Source organism: Capricornis sumatraensis, chromosome 14 (assembly GCF_032405125.1).
Source record: "Capricornis sumatraensis isolate serow.1 chromosome 14, serow.2, whole genome shotgun sequence".
NCBI lineage: Eukaryota > Metazoa > Chordata > Mammalia > Artiodactyla > Bovidae > Capricornis > Capricornis sumatraensis.
The window spans coordinates 74,192,416-74,215,354 of NC_091082.1; the positions used below are offsets into that span (position 1 = coordinate 74,192,416).

Consider the following 22,939-nt stretch of genomic DNA (forward strand, 5'->3'; position numbering starts at 1 on the left):
ATGTTATTTTTGCTTTTCATCTTCAGTTTTTCCCCTCCAAACTCAAATATTTATTGAAGATAAATATTTTATTTTTCTTATAATAATAATAAATAATATCATGACAACTTTTCTATAATATCACATATTCTAACATGTATAATGTAATCTAATCTATTATACATAATCATATATTCTAATAATATATAATAGAATATTTCTTTTAATTTGACGTTTCTTAGACAAAGGACATGGGCATTACATACTCAATCTCAGTTTGTAAAATGTAAATAATTAGTGACTAGCAATTCACTCTTTCTCTCATTTTTATTTACCATAATTCATAGTAAGGCTTGTGGAGAGGAAGGAGTATAAAAGGGCCATAATAAAGGCTGAGAATTATAGAGGGTATGTATAGATGAGGGAGTTAACAAAAGTGTCACAAATACTCAACCTAAAAGCCTGGGAAGATTGGTTTCATTTGTAGACATTAGAAAGGCAAGTGGTGAGTAAGTTTTTGAAGGGAAAATGGGCTTAGACTTAGAGATGACTGAAAATCAATCACAGAACACCCATGTGGAGAGAGACCAGACAGTTGGGAATGGGATATGCGTTACAGAAATGAATTTTGGTTAATTCACAAAGAAACCAAAATGTTCCACCCATTTATTTAACTTATTAATCACTCAAAGTATGTAAAATGCTATGCTAGAGATTCTGGAGTGTAAAAATTAAAGAAAAAAGGACATTATGAGGCCCTTATTTTTCAAGAGTGTGAATAATGAAAGTAGATATACATAAAGAAATATAATAAGGAAGACACATAAGCATTAACGTGGGAGGCTGGCAGAGGGAAGATTAATAATTCCAGATGGGGAATTTGCAAGCATTTCTCAAAGGAGACAGGACTTAAGCTCAGTCTGGAATAATGAGTGGGATGTAAAGAGTTGTGACAACGGGTGTCAGGCAGAGGAAACAACTTTCGCAAAAGTAGGAAGATGGAGAGAATAGGGCCTGTTTTGAAACAAGTGTAGCTCCATACTTGTGGCAAGTCAGGAAGTGTAAAGGGGGTGAAATTCAAGAAAAAGCCATGCACCAATGTGAGTTTCGAAAGTCAGATTAGGAAATTATGAAATGCAATCACGGAAGTTTTCTAGCCAGGTAGAAACATGATCTTTGCGAAGTTAACTCTTGGGTTTGTTTAAAGCTACCTCAGTTGAAGTTGGAAAGACCTAAAATGTTCAGTTCATTTAAAAAAATGGGTGCATAAACTGAAGTATTAGGCAAAAGGGTGAATCAAACAGAGCTAAGGAAAGAAACTTAGAGAATGTCTGTGTTTAACATCAAAGAGGAAAATAGAGTCAAAAGTGGGAAACTGCTTCTTATAGGTGCAGAGTTTAGCCTTAAGTAAGCGTTAGTTGCTCAGTCATGTCCTATTTTCTTCAATCCCATAGACTGTAGCTCCCCAAGCTCTTCTGTCCGTGGAATTCTCTAGGCAAGAATATTGGAGTGGGTTGTCATTTTCTTTTCCAGGGGACCTTCCCAACCCAGGGATTGAACCTGGGTCTCCCCCATTGTGGGCAGATTCTTTACCATCTGAGCTACAAAGAGGAACCCCCAAAAATTTAACCTTAAAGAACAACTGTCTCTGTACATAGACATGAATATCCTTAAAGTCACATAGAAAATGTGCATCAGTTAATTGAAATCTGCATCAGTTGTGCACATTTCAAAATGTATATCTCAGAGAAAATGTGCATCAATTAATATCCTAAATTTTTAGACTCTGTTTTAGCAGAATTATTTTCGTCTGATATTCTTTTGGTTTTTATAGATGATCTTTTATCACATACATCATTGTGCATATACATTAGAAGAGTTTATTTCTATTTATTATAAATATTAAGATGGCGACAAGCACATAAATAATGATCATTTTTAAATTGCTTCATTTAGTAAACATAAACAGGTTGCACGTGGCATTGTGCTAGGCTTTAACTGTTTGCTTGTTTGTTGTTTTCAGAAGCTCCGAAGTTGATTGTAGTTCAGAGTGAGCTCTTGGTTGCCCTGGGGGATACAACAGTTATGGAATGTAAAACCTCTGGTGTTCCTCCACCTCAAGTTAAATGGTTCAAAGGTATATTTCTTAAGTATGTTCATGTCTGATTCACTTAGTATTGCTTTCTCTTTTAGATAAAAATAATTTGTTAAAAATTTGTTTTGGTGTGTGACTTAGCAGCCCCATAAAATGTGTTTATGGTCTCACTAGAGACGGCAATTCAACATGCTGCACTCTGAATTTCAGCATTTGACATCTGGTGTGGATTATAGAACCGTTAAAATCAAAGCAGGAAAACTTCTCCTCTGCTAATCCAGCTGAACATTCTCTTTGTTAGTTTAGGATTGTTTCCTGTAGAAAACTGTCCAGGAATACTCAGTTCATGTTTAAAATAGCTTCTCTGATTTCAGTTCACTTTGCTTAGGCTCTCACAATTAGGAAGTTTCCTAGATTCTGCAGGATACTTTTCTATAAAGTGGTCAAATAAAGACCCGTGTTAAAGCTTACAATTGAATAACATTTGTGATTTAAAGGCAAATGTATTTTGTGGTCAGCTTTATCATGCATGGTAGATGTTTATGTCAAGTATAGAAATTATCTGCCCCTATTTGTGACATAAAGGTTCTGCCTCTGTGATTCTGTAATAAAATAATAATAATGTGCTGCTTGTCCTTGGTGAAAATGCCCTTGGGCCCTGGTCCAGGCTCAGATGCTGACAGTGGCTATCTCTGCAGAATGTCCCGCTCCTGTTTCTCTCAGTTTTTCCAGTCTATGAGAAAGAAAAATCCCTACAAACACCCTGAGAGGGGAGGTTGCTAGGATTATTGAGATGCTGTTTGCAAAATACTCTTTAATCTTCAGATGAAAAATGCTAAATAGTACAAAGCACTATTGTTATGATTCTGTTTGTTAAATCACAGACATTCCCATAGCAACAGGTTGATGTCATAATCACAAAATTGTGAATTCACCTCGGGTTCAAACTCTTGGGGAACATGAGGTGAAGAAGAACATGAAGCTTTATGCAGAAAGCAAATACTTTCAATAACATAAATCAGAAACAGGGAGGGAAACAAGGAGATAATGTCATTTTTCATAGTTTTCCTTGTAAAATGATTTTTAAGTCTTTGTGTTTTCTCTGATAAGAAAGCATTTGTGGATTTGCTTCTTAATTAGTTTTCAGTTCTATTTCAGTCAACAAAAATGAATTTCCCTTATTTGAAATGCTTAAATCTTTAACTTTCAAATGAAATACATAATAGTTTCAAACTCGCATCTTAAAGAAATCCAGAAAAAATGTGTTATAGAGGTAGTTCTCTTTTTTAATTTTCACCAGTAGTTTATATGAAAAATAAAAATGTTTTAAAAACTAATAGAACCTGCTGATTTCTCTGCCTGTGTAGAGCTGAGTCACAGAAAGAGTGTTTTATGCTCTCAAATTGGGGCTACTCTCCTGAATAACTTTGTATGTCAGTTTTGGTCCCACAGATACCTTGGGATCTAAATGAGGAGTTAGGGAACGAGGCAGCCACCACATGGAAGATTCTAGAATTAACTATGCATTTGTTTCTCCTTTCGACTAGAGACATTGGAGTTCAATGGGCCAAGTAAATCCTATCTCATTTCTCTGTTCAAATTATGCACCAGCAGAGTTAGCATGTGGGCATTAAGCACTGAGAGATGATTATGGAGGACCTGCGTTTTGTTCAGCAGCAACACACACAACTGCCCTGAGCCCCAGGATCACTGGCTCTCTCAGTCACAGGCAGGCAATTTATTCCTTAGGCAGAGTCTGGATCATAAAGAGAAAAGCCAGAAGACAAACTATTTTACTTGCAAACTGGCTTGAAAAAAAGAAAGGGGTGGGGGGCAGCTGGACCTTCCTTGTCCACCTCTGCTGGGATGAGACACCAGCAAAATTAGGGAAATCCCTCATTGGGGAAACCACAGGTGATTAGTTCTTTCCCTAACCATAAGAATAACCTTTTGGTCATGCCTTTTTTTTTTCCCCAGGCAGTTCTGATTTAAACAGACGGTACAGCATTATTAACTCTATGCACTGTTGTACAGCAAATCTCTAGAACTCATTCATCTTGTGGGACTGAAACTTTAAGCCTGTTGAACAATGACTTCCCATTTCCCCTGCCCTGCAGCCTTTGGCAGCCACCATTCTTTAATAAGTGGTATTTCATTCAGACCATTCGAGAAAAGGAATCTCACACATACAAATGCGCACCAAAATTTTAGATATTAGAAACGAGCAACATAAGGTGGGTTCAAAGAAAGAATCAAGAATACTATTAAAATATTGTATGAAGAGTATTTGTGGCAAAATAGTAAAGAAATTGGGTTTCTTTAGATTGGTGTTTATTAAAGTATAGTTGGGAATCCCTGGAGGTTCCCACCAACTCTTTTCAGGTCCATAAGATCAAAATTATTGTCCTGATTATACTAAATTGTTATTTGACTTTTTCACATGCATTGTCTTATGAGTGATTCGTGAAGTTTTAGGAACTATGTAACATATGATATCCAGTAGAGTGAATGCAGAAGCAAAAAAGAACACTCAACAGTCTATTTTTAAGAAGCTAGACAGTCTAGAGATTTGCAAAAATGTGAAACAATGCAACTTTTCTCACAAAATTTCTCTAGTTCGGGGAAACATTATTTTTTATAAGATAGATTTATGTTAAAATGTCCTGAGTTACTAGAAAATAAGTGCATATGCTTTTAAACTTTTCACTTTCTTTTCTAAAATGCTGCTTCTGCTACTGCTAAGTCACTTCAGTCATGTCCATCTCTGTGCGACCCCATAGACTGCAGCCCACCATACTCCTCTGTCCCTGGGATTCTCCAGGCAAGAATACTGGAGTGGGTTGCCATTTCCTTCTCCACTGCATGCATGCATGCTAAGTCGCTTCAGTCGTGTCCGACTCTGTGCGACCCCATGGACAGCAGCCCACCAGGCTCCTCTGTCCACGGGTTTCTCCAGGCAAGAATACTGGAGTGGGTTGCCAGTTCCTTAGTACAAATAAATATAATCTACATAAACAAAAACTCATTAAAGTCCCTGAAAAATTTTAAGAGTGTAAAAAGAGTCTTGAGACAAACATTTTTGAGAACCAATAAAGAACTTTCAACAGTTTAAAGGACCTTATGTCATGGATAAATTATCTATTAGTCTTTATGTCCATAGATGCCAAAATCTAATTTAAACTAAAGCAGAAAGTATCCTCCTTAGTGGATAACGATTGTTTTAAATCCTAGAATGTCAGCAAAATTTATATAATATAATGTATGTAAATATTCTTCTAATGTTATCTAGTATTAAAATTAAAGATTTACTCCCCCAATCATCTTCATCTCAAAGTTCTGTATTTCTTTATGGCATTATAGCAATACTTTGATTGCTAATTGTTCAGTAGAAATCAAGAGAGATTATCAAAATATGATCAGTATGTAAACTTGATATAACTGGTGTTTTCCAATTTATATTTTGTTTCATTACTGCTATTTTTAAAATACTTTTATTTAAAAAAAATGCTAGCAAAAAGGTCTTTATTTCATCCTGTTATGTCCTGTGACATATACAAAAAAAACTAAGGGAGAAATAAAATGCAAAACTCTAAATGCGTTTTAGTCCAAACATTTTAATGCTTGATGAACAGCTTGGTCACATTGCATCCTCCCCTAGTGGGAGGAAGGTTTATGTCAACATCATCTGCTTTTGCTTATGAAAATTTCCCAGAGGCACATGGACAAGGCTTTAGCTGCTTCTCTCATTCTCGCATGGTATGCAGTAGCCAGCTTAAAAGGATGATTGAGGTTTTAAATGTTGGAATGCTGAAAAATACTTTATTTTTGGCACTCACGGTTGCTAATGTAATTTTTTTGTTTTGAAATTTATGGCTTTGACCTCATCTCCTCCTCAAATTATAAAAGCAAAATGAGAATTTGTTTGTCACCCTAAGTCTGTTGGTTGTTGCTTTGTATAGTGTTCTAGAGAATTACTAGCTCTAGGGTTTTAGCCTGTTAAAAGCTAAGGGACACAGATGTAGAATACAAGCTTATGGTTACCAAGGGGGAAACAGAGGGATGGCATAAATTGGGAGATTAGAACTGACATATATGTACTATTATCAGTATATGTATATATTAATAAAATAGATAACTAATAACCTACTGTATAGCACAGAGGGCCTTTCTCAATACTCTGTAGTGACTTTCATGGGAAAAGAATTTGACAAAGAGTGGCCAGTGTATATGTGTAACTGATTCACTTTGCTGTACAGCAAAAGCTAACACAACATCGTAAATCAGTTGTACTCCAATAAAAATTAGTTTAAGAAGCTAAGGGAGTTATTTCTGTAGTCCTCAGTCCCAAGACACATGGCTAAGCCAGTAAATGGCATTTGGAGAATACTTCTTCAGACTTGACATCTGGCATGCTGTGAAACCCTAAGAGCAATGGCCTTTAAACCTCCTGGAATTTTTTTAGGATCCCCACAAAAAGTTTGACATTGCCTTTTACAAAAAAGAAGCAAAAGAGATGGCAACACTAAGCTGTCACTTAAACATCAGTAAGTAAGTGTTTGTCACTTAGTTGTGCCCAGCTCTTTGCGATCCCATGGATTGTAGCCTGTCAGGCTCCTCTGTCCCCAGAATTCTCCAAGCAAGAATACTGGGGTGGGTTGCTGTTCCCTTCTCCAGAAGATCTTCCCGACTCGGGGATTGAACCCAGGTCTCCAGTGCTAGTATTTTTTTTTTTTTTTTTTATGATACTTGTCATCCTGGTTAATTTCATTCTTAGGTAAGGAAAAACCCTGGAGGAAAGGAAGCCCAAGGATAGGCTAACTCAGCTAACAGATTTGTTGAGGCATTGCCTGCCGTCAAACAGAAATGGTTCTCAGAGGATCTGAGGTGTTACAGGGATAGGCAACCCAGACCTAAGTCATCTTTCTTGGGTTATTCTGCCCTCACACTGAGGTCAAACTCATTATCTGATTGCATCCTCCACTCATTTATTCCCTACCTGCTTCTTCCCCAAACCCTATAACTCTGACTTAAAAAACTTTGATGTATAATACAGATTTAGTAGAGGTATCCTGGGAGATTAATATAACAACAGTCCTCTCCGGCTATTTCCAAGAGTTCTTCATCCATTCTTTTTCTTTCAACAAGCTTCTTCCTATGCTCTCTAGCCAGCTGTGGTTCCTTAGCCATTCTTAGAATCCCCTCAGGCAGCTTAAACCTCTCACAGGACAAAATCTGACTGAGAACATTAAGCAAACCAGAAACCTGGGCATTTAGCCAAACTAAGAACACCCATAGTCTCCAAAGTATTTCCTGGGTAATTGAAATTCATCCTGTTACAAAGATGGTAGAAATTTTGTTTCGATCTTCATCTTCCTTTTCCGTTTTCACAGCCGCAGTGATAGCTTCCACTCTTTCTTAATCTCCCAACATAGCTTCAGAGAGTTTGTTCTCATTTAGGCACACATACAGTAGGAAATATTTGCACATAATTCATTTAGAGCCTGATTTTTTGGTTATAGGTTAGCCTGTGGAATTATATAGGCCTAAATCAGCTCATTACCAAGAAACATTTTCTTTCATTGCATAAGCATTGTTTAAGTGTCTGCATTGTGCCAGACACTTGGATTTAAAAAACTTTACCATCAGTTTTCTTCAGAAGTTTTGCAGTCAGATCAGTAGCAAACTATTGAAACCCTTAACCGTGTATTGTTCTCCGTGTCATTCTTACTTAGGGGATCTTGAGCTGAAGCCCTCAACATTCCTCATTATTGACCCTCTCTTGGGACTTTTGAAGATTCAAGAAACTCAAGATTTGGATGCTGGTGATTATACGTGTGTTGCTGTCAATGATGCTGGAAGAGCAACTGGCAGGATAACTCTGGATGTTGGCTGTAAGTAAGCATCCTGGCTCTGATAGACAAGTTTGTTTTGAAATTGACCTGGAATTTTGTCATGCTCACAGCTTTGAAACAGTTAGTGGAAATATTTGTCAGAATGGCAAAATTAGAGTTAGCATTTCATATTATTAATATAATGTAGTTAAGATTTACCAAGTTGTTTTTTCTATTTACCAAGCACTGTACTAAGAACAGTGTGTATATATGTGTGTGTGTGTATATATATATATACACACACATTATATCATTAAACCCTACTAAGTTTTTTTCTATTTATCATGCACTATGCTAAGAACATGGTAAATTAATGATATAATGCATACATACATATATATATATATAGATATAGATATAGATATATAGATATATACACACACACACATATACACACAGGGACGGGGGCACCTGGTGGGCTGCTGTCTATGGGATCGCACAGAATCAGACACAACTGAAGTGACTTAGCAACAGCAGCAGTAGCATGCTAAGAACAGTGAATATATATATATGTGTGTGTGTGTGTGTTTATGCATTATATCATTAAACCCTTCTAACAATCTTAAGAGGAATATACTATAATTTTCCCCACTACATAGGTAAGGAAATGAAAACTTAAAAAGTCTAAGCAAATTGACCAGTTCAAGAGCTATGGAGGGACGGCCTGGTTGTTTGAACCCAGGTTGTTTGATTTCAGAGACTATAGGCTTCAGTGTCTCTCATCTGTTTGCCAAACATTTTCCTATCAGGAGTCATCCATTTGGACAGCACATTCCTAAGTATTAACATCTGAAGGCTGAAAATTAGACTTTGGCCCTCGATCATAATTTGGAAATGCTGATGACAGAAAAGGTAGCAGATTGTCCTCTTCCTTTTTTTTTTTTTTTTAAATTCACTAGCAGTGACTCCTTTGTGTATAAGAACAAAGCATGAACTGCAAATAAACATCAATCACAGTGGGAATGATACAGCCTGTGCATGACAACTTCAGTCGAATTACTCAAGGAGTTTGGTCCTCCCTTCTTTGTCTCTCCATCTCATGCTTCTTGAAAAATAAAATTGCACAGTTATGGTTAACACATGAAATAAAGCAGAGCTTGTTTCATATGAGAAAGAACCCAACAGCTTAATTTTAACAGATAAGTCATATGGTTGCATCACTTAAATTTATAAAATATGACATTTCATTAAATTGCATTTTCATTTATGCATGATGATTTTCAAGCCAAAACTGTTTTTTTTTTTTTTAAGGTTAAGAACTATAAAGAAAGTGCATTTTTTATTTTGAATAAAGTAACAGAACATTTGAGTTCTACAGTCTTAGTTCTTTAAATGAAAATCATGTCCCTCTAAGCTTAGTATTTTGTTTTGTATAAACTAAGTGTTTTTCCTCTTGAGATCTTTTATGATCCCCATGCCCCGGGGAACACTCTGCATTCTTGGTGATTATGCCCTTTGGGTAGAATCAACAAAGCTGGATATGGTCACAAAGATCACTGTAGAATCTGGGGCGCAGCAAGATGTGTTTGAACCATGACTAAACCCTGTGGTTACTGAGAGAAGTGCTTTGGAAATAAGATTGGAATCTCTGGGTGGAAGGTCTCTAAATTTATCAGCAGAGTATAAGATACAAGAAATGCTTTTAGAAATACCGGGTTTGCCAACCCATCTACCAGTGTTCAGAAAAACTCAAACGAACTTTTTGGCCAACCCGATGTAAGGCCCAAGTGAAGGGGGTGATCAGATACAGAATTCTTGTTTTTAAGAAAGATACAGAGTTTCACTTCTCAACATTTTCTAGTTTTGCTTCTCCCTCTTCCCTGCATGGATATTTTTTGTTAACCCAACATTCTTTTAGAATCGTTTAGCTCTAGAGGAGTGAAACAGCTTGGGCGACAAGGGAACGATCTCCTCAACCCCTCCAAGACTGTAGAAAATCTCCAGAGAAAAGGGAATGACACCCTCAATCTTCCAAGATTGTAGAAAATCTAAACACCTTAACATGCTTACTTGGTGCCTTCTTGATAATTTTTTTAGCTTCTGGACTTTCCAAGTTTCTCTTCTGATGAGCGAAAAGCCATATAAAAGTTAGAGCTGTCTGTGCTGGAGTGACTTGGAGTAGATTAGGAAACATCCTAATAAAAGTTTGATATTTTATAACCGAGACATCAGTCTGCCTCTTTGTCTTCAGTACATCTCGAATTAGTGCCCTCAGGTGTCTTGCCCTCTTGTATTTACACCCCCTCAGACAGGCTATAACCTGGAGTCATCTTCACATCCTTTCCTATAATCGTGATGCTGACACACCAATGGGAGGGATCACCTAAACCTCGGACTGTGATAAATTAACAAAATCCTTCCTCACCTCTTGACTCAGAGCTCAGTCCTCCTGTGTGTCTGTGTGTAACTTTCTCTCCCATTCCCTATGGACACCACCACCTTTTCTCTCAGCTGCGGCTTTCCCTTCCACCTCAGAGACGAAAGTGAGACATTATGGCAGTCAGTCCCTTCGCCTCCTACCTCTGTGTCTGTAGACTAATCCTTACCTCCTTCCCTCTCCTCTCCAAGGTTGTGAAAGAAATGAAGACGGGGAAAAGTTGATAAGATGGTAGTATATGGATCAAAGAACTGAAGGTCGTTACCAGCAAACAGTAAGATTCTGAAAGACTTACCTCAATAAGTCTTTAATTGGTACTTAATAAGTACCAACCATTGTGTGAAGCATTTCACATACATTATTTCGTTTCATAATAACTGTGAAGTCTGCACTATGAGTATCTCTATTATGAGCTCAAAGAGGTTAGGTAAATTATCCAACATCATACTGCTAATAAATGATAGACCTAAGAGGACTCAGCCCTCTCATCTTGTTATATTACGAGACCATAGGCAAATTGTTGTTCAGTCACCCAGTCAATGTCTGACTCTCTGTGACCCCACAAATTGCAGCATGCCGGGCCTCCCTGTCCATCACCAACTCATGGAGTTTACTCAAACTCATGTCCTTTGAGTCAGTGATGCTATTCAAGCATCTCATCCTCTGTCATCCCCTTCTCCTTCTGCCTTCAATCTTTCCCAGCATTGGGGTCTTTTCAGATGAGTCAGTTCTTCACATCAGATGGCCAAAGTGTTGGAGTTTCAGCTTCAGCATCAGTGCTTCCAATGAATATTCAGGACTGATTTCTTTTAGGATGGACTGGTTGGATCTCCTTGCAGGCCAAGGGACTCTCAAGAGTCTTTTCCAACACCACAGGTCAAAAGTGTCAATTCTTCTGTGCTCAGCTTTCTTTATAGTCCAACCCTCACATCCATACATGACTACTGGAAAAACCATAGCCTTGACTAGACAGACCTTTGTTGGCAAAGTGATGTCTCTGCTTTTTAATATGCTGTCTATGTTGGTCATAACTTTTCTTCCACAGAGTAAGCGTCTTTTAATTTTATGGTTGCAGTCACCATCTGCTGTGATTTTGGAGCCCAGAAAAATAAATTCTGCTGCTGTTTCCACTGTTTCCCCTTCTATTTGCCATGAAATGATGGAATCAGATGCTATTCCTTAGTTTTCTAAAGGAAAAAAAGATGGCTGTCCCTCACTGTCTTCCAAAGTTTGCCCAAGTTCATGTCCATTGCATTGGTGATGTCATCCAGCCATCTCATCCTCTGAAGCCCTCTTCTCCTTCTGTCCTCAATCTTTCCCAGCATCAGGGTCTCTTCCAATGAATCGTCTGTTCTCATCAATGACCAAAATACAGGAGATTCACTTCAGCATCAGTCATTCCAGTGAATATTCAGGGTTGATTTCCCTTAAGATTGACTGGCTTAGCAAATCGTTATAGTGAAATTAAAAAACTGTTTTGAGTTTAGAAAACTGTGGTCTGGGCATGAAATTTGATGAAAAAGAGGAATTGCTGGAGGGCTGAAGGTCTCAAAGTTAGTAGCTGGTTGACATGGGCCTCAGAGGAACATGACTACTAATTTGGAGCAGAGAGGTAGAAATTTGAAATGGCCTTAAAATAAAAGGATGTAAGAAAAAAGTTATATATAGTTATATATTTATCCCTTGTTCCTTGATCTGGATTTTTTTTTCTCTTCACTCGTATTCAAAATCTTCACTCTCAATGACCTTTTCTAAAACAATGGCTTCCTTAATTTTATTCCAGTAATTTTCCTGATGGAGCTACTTACATAAACTCTATTGTTTGCTTACTGTAACCTTGATCATTGTTAGCAGTTGCCAAATAACTTAATATTACATCACCATTCATGATTTTGGCATGCCTTAACTATTTCCCTATTCACCATTAGTATTCTGATCATTGTATTAATAGACCACAGAGTTTGATTAGACCTTTTCTGGCCACCTAAAAGTATTGTTGCATATCCTAGCAAATAGGTGATGTAACTGCCACACACTATGCATGTCACAGTTGTGATAGTTCTGATTACTACAAGTAGGTTTAAAAGCAGACCGCCCCCCTAAAAAAAAAAAAGCCACGTTTTACCCAGAATTTATATAGTGGTTAAGAGAATGGGCTGTAAAAAATGACTGGGTTTTCTGCCTAGCTTTTACTAGTTGGACTCCCCACATGACTCCATGGTAAAGAATTTACCTGAGAAGCAGGAGATGTGTGTTCAGTCCCTGGGTCAGGAAGATCCCCTGGAGATGGAAATGGTAACCCACTCTAGTTTTTGTGCCTGGGAAATCTCATGAACAGAGGAGCCTGCTGGGCTATAGTCCATGGGGTTGCAAAAGGAGTCAGACATGACTGAGCAACCAACCAGCCTACCAATGAACAACTTGATAGGTTGGCTGTAAAGATGAAATGAAGTATTGTAGTCCATGCATTGGGTTGGCCAAGAAGTTCGTTTGGATTTAAACTTCTTGGCCAAACCAATACATTCAGTATGTGAGCAGTTACTGCTTTTCCTTCAAAGCTGCTTAATGGGACATGAATCAAATAGGTGAATATTTACTTTACAACCTGAGTGGTCATTTTGATTCTCCAAGTCTTGAAAAATAATACAAAAAAAGCATTAAAAATAGTGGTATAGCATTTAAGATTAAGCATTGTGCTTTTAATATGATAGTGTTTGAACTTGATTTTTGAAAAGAGGGCTTGAGATAATTTAAGTGTTACTTTTAGTAGTGCATAAAATTATTCATTTGAGTTCCAGAACTGTTGGGCATAAATTTAAGTAGATTATGACTTTAGAAGAAAAACTTGCTTTTATCCATATCATGTAACTAGTTGGACTTTCAGATTGTTTTTGTGGGTCTGTTACTTCACGTAAACAATACTAGATCAAAAAATAATCATAAAAAGTCTGTTTCATGTTATTTTTGAGTTCTAGCTTCTTGTTGTGTGTCTCCATTTTCCTATTTCTCATTATCATGACTTTAAGTTGTGGACATTTCAGGTCAGTGCTCAGGGATCCTTACCAGTGCTTTTCATCCTTTTTCAAAAGGATGTCATTTGGAAGAGAAAAGGATTGGCTCCATCAAACAAAAAGCTGGCCTGGCAGTGACTCTATTTGCAGGATTCCACACCACAGAGGGTGATGTTTTAGACTTAGACTGTGGTTCCGTGTTTTGTGGTTTGGTAGAACCAAAACAGGGTGTTCAGCCATTTTAGAAAAAAAATTCTCAGCTGGACTCACGTAATGCAAAAGTTGCCATAGTCGGGAGAGATTTAATTATCACTGAGGGAACTAGAATAACTTTATAGAATAGGTTTTAGATCATGATGGTAAATCTGTTTGTAAGTTTTATATTTTAAAAATAATGCGTTCATACAACCACATCCACCTGTAAGCGACACCAAAGCTCTACTGAGCATTAACCCTGTGCGATCAAGGTGCTTGCACGTAAATATTTAGGGGATCATAGGGGACCCAGCATAATAAATCTATGAAACTATATGCAGAAGCCAGGGACTTCCCTGGCAGTTCAGTGGCTAAGACTTCACTTCCATTGCAGAAAGTGAGGGTTCGACCCCTGACTGGGAGTTAAGATCCCACATGCCTCGGGGCCAAATATCCAAAACATAAAACAGAAACAGTATATACAGAAACCAAATTTAAAACTAATATTAGATACATTAAACTCCAGAACTATAATTTAACTAACTATACAGCATTTGTGATCACTGATAGTCAGTACTTGGGTAATTCATTCATTCATTCGCTCAGTCGTGTCCGACTCTTTGCAGCCCCACGGACTGTGGCTCACTAGGCTCCTCTGTCCATGGGATTCTCCAGGCAAGAATACTGGAGTGGATTGCCATTCCCTTCTCCGAAAGAGCCTAACAAATTCCAATGAAGGCTGAACTTGGGTAATTACTACGTGCTAAATGACTGATAGTGATTCTTTCTTTTATGAACATGAGATAGGATATGTTATTATCCCTCTTTTGGGAAATTTAGATGAGGGGAGGTAAAATAATTTTTTAAGTTTATGTACTAAGAAATAGTGAAGCTGCGATTTGATACCACCTGAAAGTGAAAGGAAAAGTGAAGTCGCTCAGTCGTGTCCGACTCTTTGCGACGCCATGGACTATAGTCTACCAGGTTTCTCTGTCCATGGAATTCTCCAGGCAAGAGTACTGAAGTGGGTTGCCATTTCCTTCTTCAGGGGATATTCCCAACCCAGGGATCGAACCCAGGTCTCCTGCATTGCGGGCAGACACTTTAGCCTCTGAGCCACCAGGGAAGCCCCCTGGTGGGCTGTCATTTCCCAAGCTGCTTCTCTAACTACTAGCTCCTCTGTGTTTGTCGCTCAGTCGTGTCCCACTCTCTGCGACCCCATGGGCTGGGGCCCGCCAGACTCCTCCGTCCATGGGATCCATCCATGGGATTCTCAAGGCAAGAATACTGGAGTGGGTTGCCATTTCCTTCTATTTTTTGTTTGTTTGTTTTTAACTAAATTAAATTCTGCTTCCTTTCCCTCTGGTTTTGCTAACCTATTTACCATCCATCCAACGTAATTCACTTGGAGTCTGAGTTGGCCACACTCAGGGGCAGGAAGTTCTTAAAAGGCCTCTTGAGCGGCTTCATACTGAGGTTTGCTTGTCATCCATGCTGTCTTGGCTGCTCATCTAGTGCCTGGTATTCTCATTTTCCTTGTTTTCTGGCAGTAGGACGTTTATTTCCTGACCTTGTGCTTGTCTCGTGCCTCACACTGTTCCCAAAGCTTCTTCCCCACAGGTGACTTCTCTCATCTCAATTGAGTTTTATGGGGCACAACTTGAGCGTCACGTATCCTTTTTAAATCTGGTTTGTTCTTTCTTATGTCTGAAAAGTCTCATTCATCTCCATTTTCACTGATGACTGTGTTCTATTATGTCACTAATCTTGGTTTCCTCCCAAAGAGTTGATTAGTTCTAGGCTTCTGCATATCTTTTGCTTTTCTGGAGCTTATTTTCGGTCCCATTTCTAGATTCACCTGTTCACTCTGAACCTAGCATATTTTGTAACATTTATACATCTCTTTTTCAGAAAAGCAACTAGCTCTAGAATAAATGACTAATCTCACTCCAGATAGAAGTAAGGCGTTACTTACATAACTATGATAAGCAGTGAGCTGCTTTCTAAACAATTTTTTAAGAGCATTTATTTTGCCTACTGTTTTTTATTAGTCAAATTCCCATATAGAGGTAAGAAAAATTTGAATAGATACACAACTTCTTTTTAGAAACACATTATTCAATAGTAGTGTTAAATTTTATTTTATGTAGTTTCAATAAACAAATGATGGGACTTATGACATTGCCGTGTTTTTTCAAAATTCAAATGTACTCCCAATGTTGTTTTCAGCTTGTACACTTAATGCACACACACACATGCTAGGTTATTGTTGTTTTAATATTGATTCAGTCATTCACAGATATCTAGCAGTCATCTATAATTCACAGAGTGCCATGTTAGTTGCTATAGAAGATAAAAACATGGTTGCAAATATAAATTCTCTGCAGAAAGTCAAATGTGTTGTCTAGTAAGAGACTGAATGGAGCCGTTGCTATGAGAATGGTGTAGAGTGAGTTCTCTGAAACCTCAGGGGGGAAAAAATCATATCCGTGTAGGATGGTAAGAGAGGTGATTGAGGAAGGGCCTTTTGAACTGCATTCAAGACCTGTTAGTATTTCAATAGCCAGAGATCAACTTCAGACATCGCATTTGAAAGGAGTGATGTTGGCACAGGTGCTGATTTGAGAAAGGTCAGTCCTTGCTTGGAGTAACTTCTGATGGTCCAAAGAATAAGATTTGTATAGAGAACTAATGGAAAACAGGACTACAAAGTTAAAGGAGGTCCTTTAGCCCAGGTTAATAAAGCACTAATGCTACTTGGGAGACAGGTATACACCCAAGTCCCGGAATTACCATTTAGAAGGAGAGAAGTGATCTCTACACCTATTTTTACCAGGTGGATAACCAGCTTGAATCTGGGCAGTTATAAGAACCCATAGAAAAGAGAGGCTGATAAAATGATAAAGAACTGTGACTTTGGAGTCAGATCAGTCTGATTTTCGATACTAGTTCCATTGTTCAGCTCCATGTGACACTTAGCAAATTAACCATCTCTGTTTCAGCTTCTATAAAATTGGGATAATAACAGTATCTACCTCATAGGGATATTATGAAGATCAAATGAGATAGTTAATGAAGAGGACTTAACCAAGTCTCTGGCTCTGTATGCTATAGTTGTTGCAATTCATAACCAATGTTTAATCCTGACATTATCAGGCAGACCTTCCTAGGGTGCTTCCTCTATACTGAACAGGCTTCATCTATTACCTCTAATAGTTTCTTATGTTTCTCCTTGCCTGATGCCTCATACCTCATTACTCATAAGTTCTGTGGGATATACTGAGAGCCTCATCTATTTAGGCTTGCTGACAGCATCCTCCCTATCTTGCATTCCTGTGTTTTCCAAGGTAGGCCTGTTAACCTCTCATTTTTCCTTCTGGCTTCTGTGGTTAAGTAAATTATGTAGATAACTGTAGCCTTCTTATCTATAATTTTTTAATTTCTGAGTCATTTCTTAACTCTAAGATTAATCACTCCCTGCTGCTACTGCTACTGCTAAGTCGCTTCAGTCGTATCCGACTCTGTGCGATCCCATACATGGCAGCCCACCAGGCTCCTCTGTCCCTGGGATTCTCCAGGCAAGAACACTGGAGTGGGTTGCCATTTCCTTCTCCAATGCATGAAAGTGAAAAGTGAAAGTGAAGTCGCTCAGTTGTGTCCGACTCTTCGCGACCCCATGGACTGCAGCCCACCAGGCTCCTCCATCCATGGGATTTTCCAGGCAAGAGTATTGGAGTGGGGTGCCATCACCTTCTCCAATCACTCCCTAGGCTTCATTTATCAAAAGCTACCCTGTAAATTTAAATTATTGAATTTTAAGCTTCAATTTCTTCAACTGAAAAATACAAAAAAAAAAAATATATATATATATAAAATGTATTGAGAAGCAAGAATGTGATATACACCAATAATATAATTTAAGATTAAATACTGTCTGCTTGTGACTTCCCTGGTGGCTCAGAGTTAAAGTGTCTGCCTGGAATGCAGGAGACCAGGGTTCGATCCCTGGGTCAGGAAGATCCCCTGGAGAAGGAAATGGCAACCCACTCCAGTACTCTTGCCTGGAGAAGGAAATGGTAACTCACTCCAGTGGACAGGGAAGCCTGGTAGGCTACAGTCCATGGGGTCGCAAAGAGTCGGACACGACTGAGCGACTTCACTTCACTTTGTTATATAGTGATCTATTGAAGAATAAGCCCTGATATGAATTAATTTATTTAAAAATTCCACCAAAAAAGTAAGTTTTGGAAATTGTCTGAAGTATTTCATTACAAAGCAGACTTATTTATTAGAAAAGTTAAAGTTTTGAGGAGTGTGGCATAAACTAAAAGACGAATTCCAAAAATGAAAGATTCTCTTTAGTTAAGGAAATCCTGATTTAAATTGTCATTGCTTCTATCTTAATCACGTTAAGGGAATAGTTGAACTTCCTTGTGCCTCTATTCATTTATTAAGAAAATGTGTTTTTAATAGCAGACAAGAGTATTTAAAACAGATATTTCTAATAGTATATGAACAATAAGTTGATTCAAATTCAATCTGTTGTTTGTCTATTAAATTCAGTTCAGTTTAGTCATTCAGTTGTATCCAGCTCTTTGCGACCCCATGGACTGCAGCACGCCAGGCTTCCCTGTCCATCACTAACTCCCGGAGCTTCCTCAAACTCATGTCCATTGAGTTAGGGATGCCATCCAACCATCTCATCCTCTGTTGTCTCTGTCTCCTCCCTCCTTCAGTCTTTCCCAGCACTGGGATCTTTTCCAGTGAGTCAGTTCTTCGCATCAGGTGGCCAAAGTATTGGTGTTTCAGGTTCGGCGTCAGTCCTTTCAATGAATATTCAGGACTGATTTCCTTTAGGATGGACTGGGTAGATCTCCTTGCAGTCCAAGGGACTCTGGAGAGTCTTCTCCAACACCACAGTTCAAAAGCATCGATTCTTCGGCACTCAACTTCCTTTACAGTCCAACTCTCACATCCATACATGACTACTGGAAAAACCATAGCCTTGACTAGATGGACCTTTGCTGGCAAAGTAATGTCTCTGCTTTTCAATATGCCATCTAAATTTGTCATCACTTTTCTTCCAAGGAGCAAGCATCTTTTAATTTCGTGGCTGGAGTTTATTCATGCTGTTTATTAAATTAGCTATAAATTAATTTCTATTTCGTGTGCCTGTATACAATACCAATAACCGGTTTTTTTTTTTTTCATTTTAAATATCTTCCAGCACCTCCAGTTTTTATACAAGAACCTACTGATGTATCTGTGGAGATTGGCTCAAATGTGACATTACCTTGCTATGTCCAGGGTTATCCAGAACCAAAGATTAAATGGCGAAGACTAGACAACATGCCCATCTTCTCAAGACCTTTTTCAGTGAGTTCCATCAGCCAACTAAGAACAGGAGATCTCTTTATTTCAAGTAGGTTAAAGGAAATATATTTTATACGAATATGTACCTTGAAAGTATACATAGGCGTTGATATGTTCAAAATAGTAAATTAATCTTGCCAACACATTTTTTGTTTGTTGAATTTCATTTTAAAATAATACTGAACTCATGCCTGGGATTTATCATAAATGAATAGCATTTTATTCAATTTTATATTGTTACTATATCATAAAGACTTATGAAGCAGTATGTCTTCTTTATAGCTCATTTTCTTATTACAAATAGAATCAACCTGGGCCTGTAGGTGGATAAGTAATCATGTCTATTTACTCTTGTACCAACTGTTGTCTAGAGAGGTAAAATATTACTAGTAGTTAGTTAATGTTAATTGTTTGGGGCCAAAAATTCATAATCACATTCATAGAGACCCTCTTCACTATCAATGTTGAGTAAAAACTATCTGGAGCAAAACATTTTTTAAATAGTCAAATATTCCATCATCTCAAACTTTTACCAATACTCTCTTAAGCATTCAGATATTTGTAAACTCTTAGTACTTTTTCAAATATTGTTAAGACTATTTGGATAATGGAATAAGAGGAGTAAAACCAATTCAATGATTAATTGACTTTTTAAAAAAAATTATGTTTTAGGATATTTTGTAGAAGGCTCCCCATAAGTAATTTTCATGTTTATTAACAATGTCAAATGTACATTAACCTCTCTTAAAGTTTCAGTGCAAATTAAACTAATTACAAGCACTTACATGTTCAGCTTTGTGCTAGGCTCTATGGTGAAGACTGAAGTCAAAATGGGGTTCCTTCCTTAGATATTTTATAATCTACTATCTGAGCAGGTGGCCATATTAGTACATACGAGAATTACTTAATAGATGGGTCAGATTGTGCAGAACCTGAAATGTGCAGGTGAAGAAATGCAGTTGGTAAGGTAGCAAATAGCCCCCCAAGCTTCCTAGGCAGGAAAGGCATGTGAAAGTACTGTTTCAGAACAGCTCCTCTGCAGGATAGAGGAGACATGAGCTAGAAGGAAGAATAGAGAAGCTCACACAGATAGATTGGCACAGTGGTGATGAGAAACAGCTCAGAGGGAAACAAAAAGAATTGAAAACAAATCAGTTGGTGGAAATGAAAGAAAAGAAAAAATAAACAAGGGCAGTGTATTCATCAGTGGTTGCCAGTTGCTCAAAGTAAATTATCTAAAAGGAAGCTAACAATTAGAAATTTAGTTCTCAGTGGTATTTTGTATTTCTCTACAAAATAGTCTGAGTTGATAATATGAAAAATATCTTGGTTAGAAATAATCTCCAACTTATTAACCAGGTGGTTTGCCAGAGTTGCCTTGGCAAATGAATGTTTGCTAATTTTGAGAGTACATGCCATCAGCATTTACCAGATGCAAATTCTATAGTCAAATGCATGTGGTTAACAGAGTAGAAACTTGGTCAGCACTCTTTGAAATAGGAGGGAAGTATTTATAATGGAAAACTATTATTTTTTCTCTGTCAGTGTCTTATCAATAGATTAAAATGTGCTTTTTTAGTTAAGATATTTGCAAAGATGACAGTCAGTTCCCTATTTAAAACCTTTTGACTTTCCAGTTGCTTGTAAGGTAAAACAATGCTTTTTAAAAGGTAGCAGTCTACCTCTTCGTCTTCAGGCTCCTGATTATGTCCACACAACCTGTAACCCAGTAATCCTTCCCCTATCCCCAACACAATCTTTAATTTAAAATATTTCATAAATATGCTTTTTATTACTCTGAAAAATTTATATATTTGACTGACCTACATAATAAAAAAATTTAACATGCAAATTTTGTACAAAAGAAAACAAAGTAATTTTTCTTAAAATACTGCGTATTTCAGTAGATAAGTGGGCTTCCCTGGGGTGGCTCAGTGGTAAAGAATCTGCCTGAAATGCAGGAGACCCAGGTTTGATCCCTGTGTTGGGAAGATCCCCTGGAGGAAGGGCATGGCAACCCACTGTAGTACCCTTGCCTAGAGCATCCCATGGATAGAGGAGCCTGGTGGGCTGCAGTCCATAGGGTCACACAGAGTTGGACACAACTGAAGTGACTCAGTAGCAGCAGCAGTAATAGATAAATATCCAGGCAGTGCTCACAGAGTATGTATACATGTTTATTTACATCATCATGAACTTGACAGCTGAAATGTAGAGTGATAAAGGAATATGAATTGATGACCCAGAAACTCTAGGCTGGTTCTAAAATGGTATACAATTTTAGAAAAGTTCTTTCTTTCTTCCACTTAAACAAGGTTAGGTTGTAGGCTCAAATAATTATAAACAAAGTCATCAAATCCAAAAATTTCTAGTGGGGCATTCGAAAGTCTTGCTGAACTTGGGATATTATGAATATTGTGAATCCATCCCCATGCATTGTCTGCCTGGTTATCGCCAGTAGACACTCCTTATCATTTGCTGTTGTTATTTTAAATCATATCTGACTCTTTGTGACCCCATGGACTGTAGCCTGTCAGGCTCCTCTGTCCATGGGATTTTCTGGGCAAGATTACTGGAGTGCATTGTCATTTTCTCCTCCAGGGGCTCTTCCCGACCCAGGGGTCAAATCCACATCTCCAGGTTTCCTGCATTGCAGATGGATTCTCTACTGCTGAGTCACCAGTGAAGCTTCTCCTAATCATTGTACCAATGAAAACAGTTTCTCCTGCCAGCCTCCAAAATGTCCCTAGGGAGGTGATACATATTTCCGTTCTTTGAACAGAGCATGATTTTTTCAAGTCATGTTCTTGCCTTTGAGCCGATTGAGTTTGGACTGCCCTTCCTCTGTTCTACCTATTGTTTAAGGTATTTAAGGTATAGCTCAGGCTTCCCTAGTGGCTCAGAAGTAAAGAACCAGCCTGCAATGCAGGAGAGGCTGGAGATATGGGTTCAATTCCTGGGTTGGAAAAATCCCTTGGAAGAGGAAATGGCAACCCATTCCAGTATTCTTGCTTGGGAAATCCCAAGGACAGGGGAGCCTAGCGGGCTGCAGTCCCTGGGGTCGCAAAGAATCTGACACTGCTAAGCTTACATGCACAAGCAGATGTTAACTCCTATGTGACTCCTTCCCTAACTCCCGTCAGGCACTTCTGTCTCTCTGCTCCCACAGCTCAGGGTCTGAAGCTCAAATGAGAGCATTTTCACACTGCAGTAGGATTGTTGTTTTCCATCTATGTCTCTTTTCCTAGAATGGGAACTACCAGGCGGCAGTGTCATATTTTCCACTCGCAGATCTCAGCACTGTGACTCACATGTGGTTAATGGTTGGTGCTGAGTGAGTGAATCGTCTCTTCTTTTTAGACTTATGGGCAAGTGACAAAGGAACATATATTTGTGAAGCGGAAAACCAGTTTGGAAAGATCCAGTCCCAGACAACAGTAACAGTGACTGGACTTGGTAAGATCAATGGAGTACTTAGCACACTTTTTGCAAACATCAGGCTTCTCTTACTACCTCATCTCTTCCTTGTACCATTAAAAAAAAAAAAGGTAAATATATGATTGCAACATTAGCCGTCCTTCCCTTCTACCCTATTTTATATTTCCTTTATGTTAGAAGTGGAAATAACCTTAGAGATGTCCGCTTTAAGCTCCTTACCTTCCACCTGAAGAAATGAAGCTCAACTGAATAAATTAAGTCTGAGTACACACACAGACACACACACGCTGGTGGTATTCTTTTCTAGTTCTTTTCTTTACACTTATCATTTTAGTCCACATGGAATTATTTCTGTGTGTGATATGAAGTAGGAATACCAAATCCTTTCTTTCCAAGTGGTCAGACTTTGGTACAGTATCTTTTATTGAATATTCTCTTCCCACTGATTAAAATACCTATTTGGCCACACGCTTAAGCTTATATTCTATGCCTGTTCGTTGGAACAGCATGTACATAAGCTTAAGATTTCCAAGCAGAATCTCTTAGGGCTTTCACTTTGTTTTTTACTTTACTAGGGCTT

The 22,939-nt window shown here is 38.1% G+C and overlaps 1 protein-coding gene across 1 annotated transcript in view; it reads left to right on the forward strand.

Annotated features, from left to right (window-relative positions):
* HMCN1 (hemicentin 1) overlaps nt 1-22,939 on the forward strand; it is a 537,733-nt gene that overhangs the window by 255,545 nt on the left and 259,249 nt on the right. The window contains exons 14-17 of the mRNA XM_068985901.1: nt 2,003-2,116; nt 7,807-7,965; nt 18,776-18,970; nt 22,282-22,377. Of these exons, the coding sequence (XP_068842002.1) occupies nt 2,003-2,116; nt 7,807-7,965; nt 18,776-18,970; nt 22,282-22,377 (564 nt within the window). The remainder of the gene's footprint in view (nt 1-2,002; nt 2,117-7,806; nt 7,966-18,775; nt 18,971-22,281; nt 22,378-22,939) is intronic.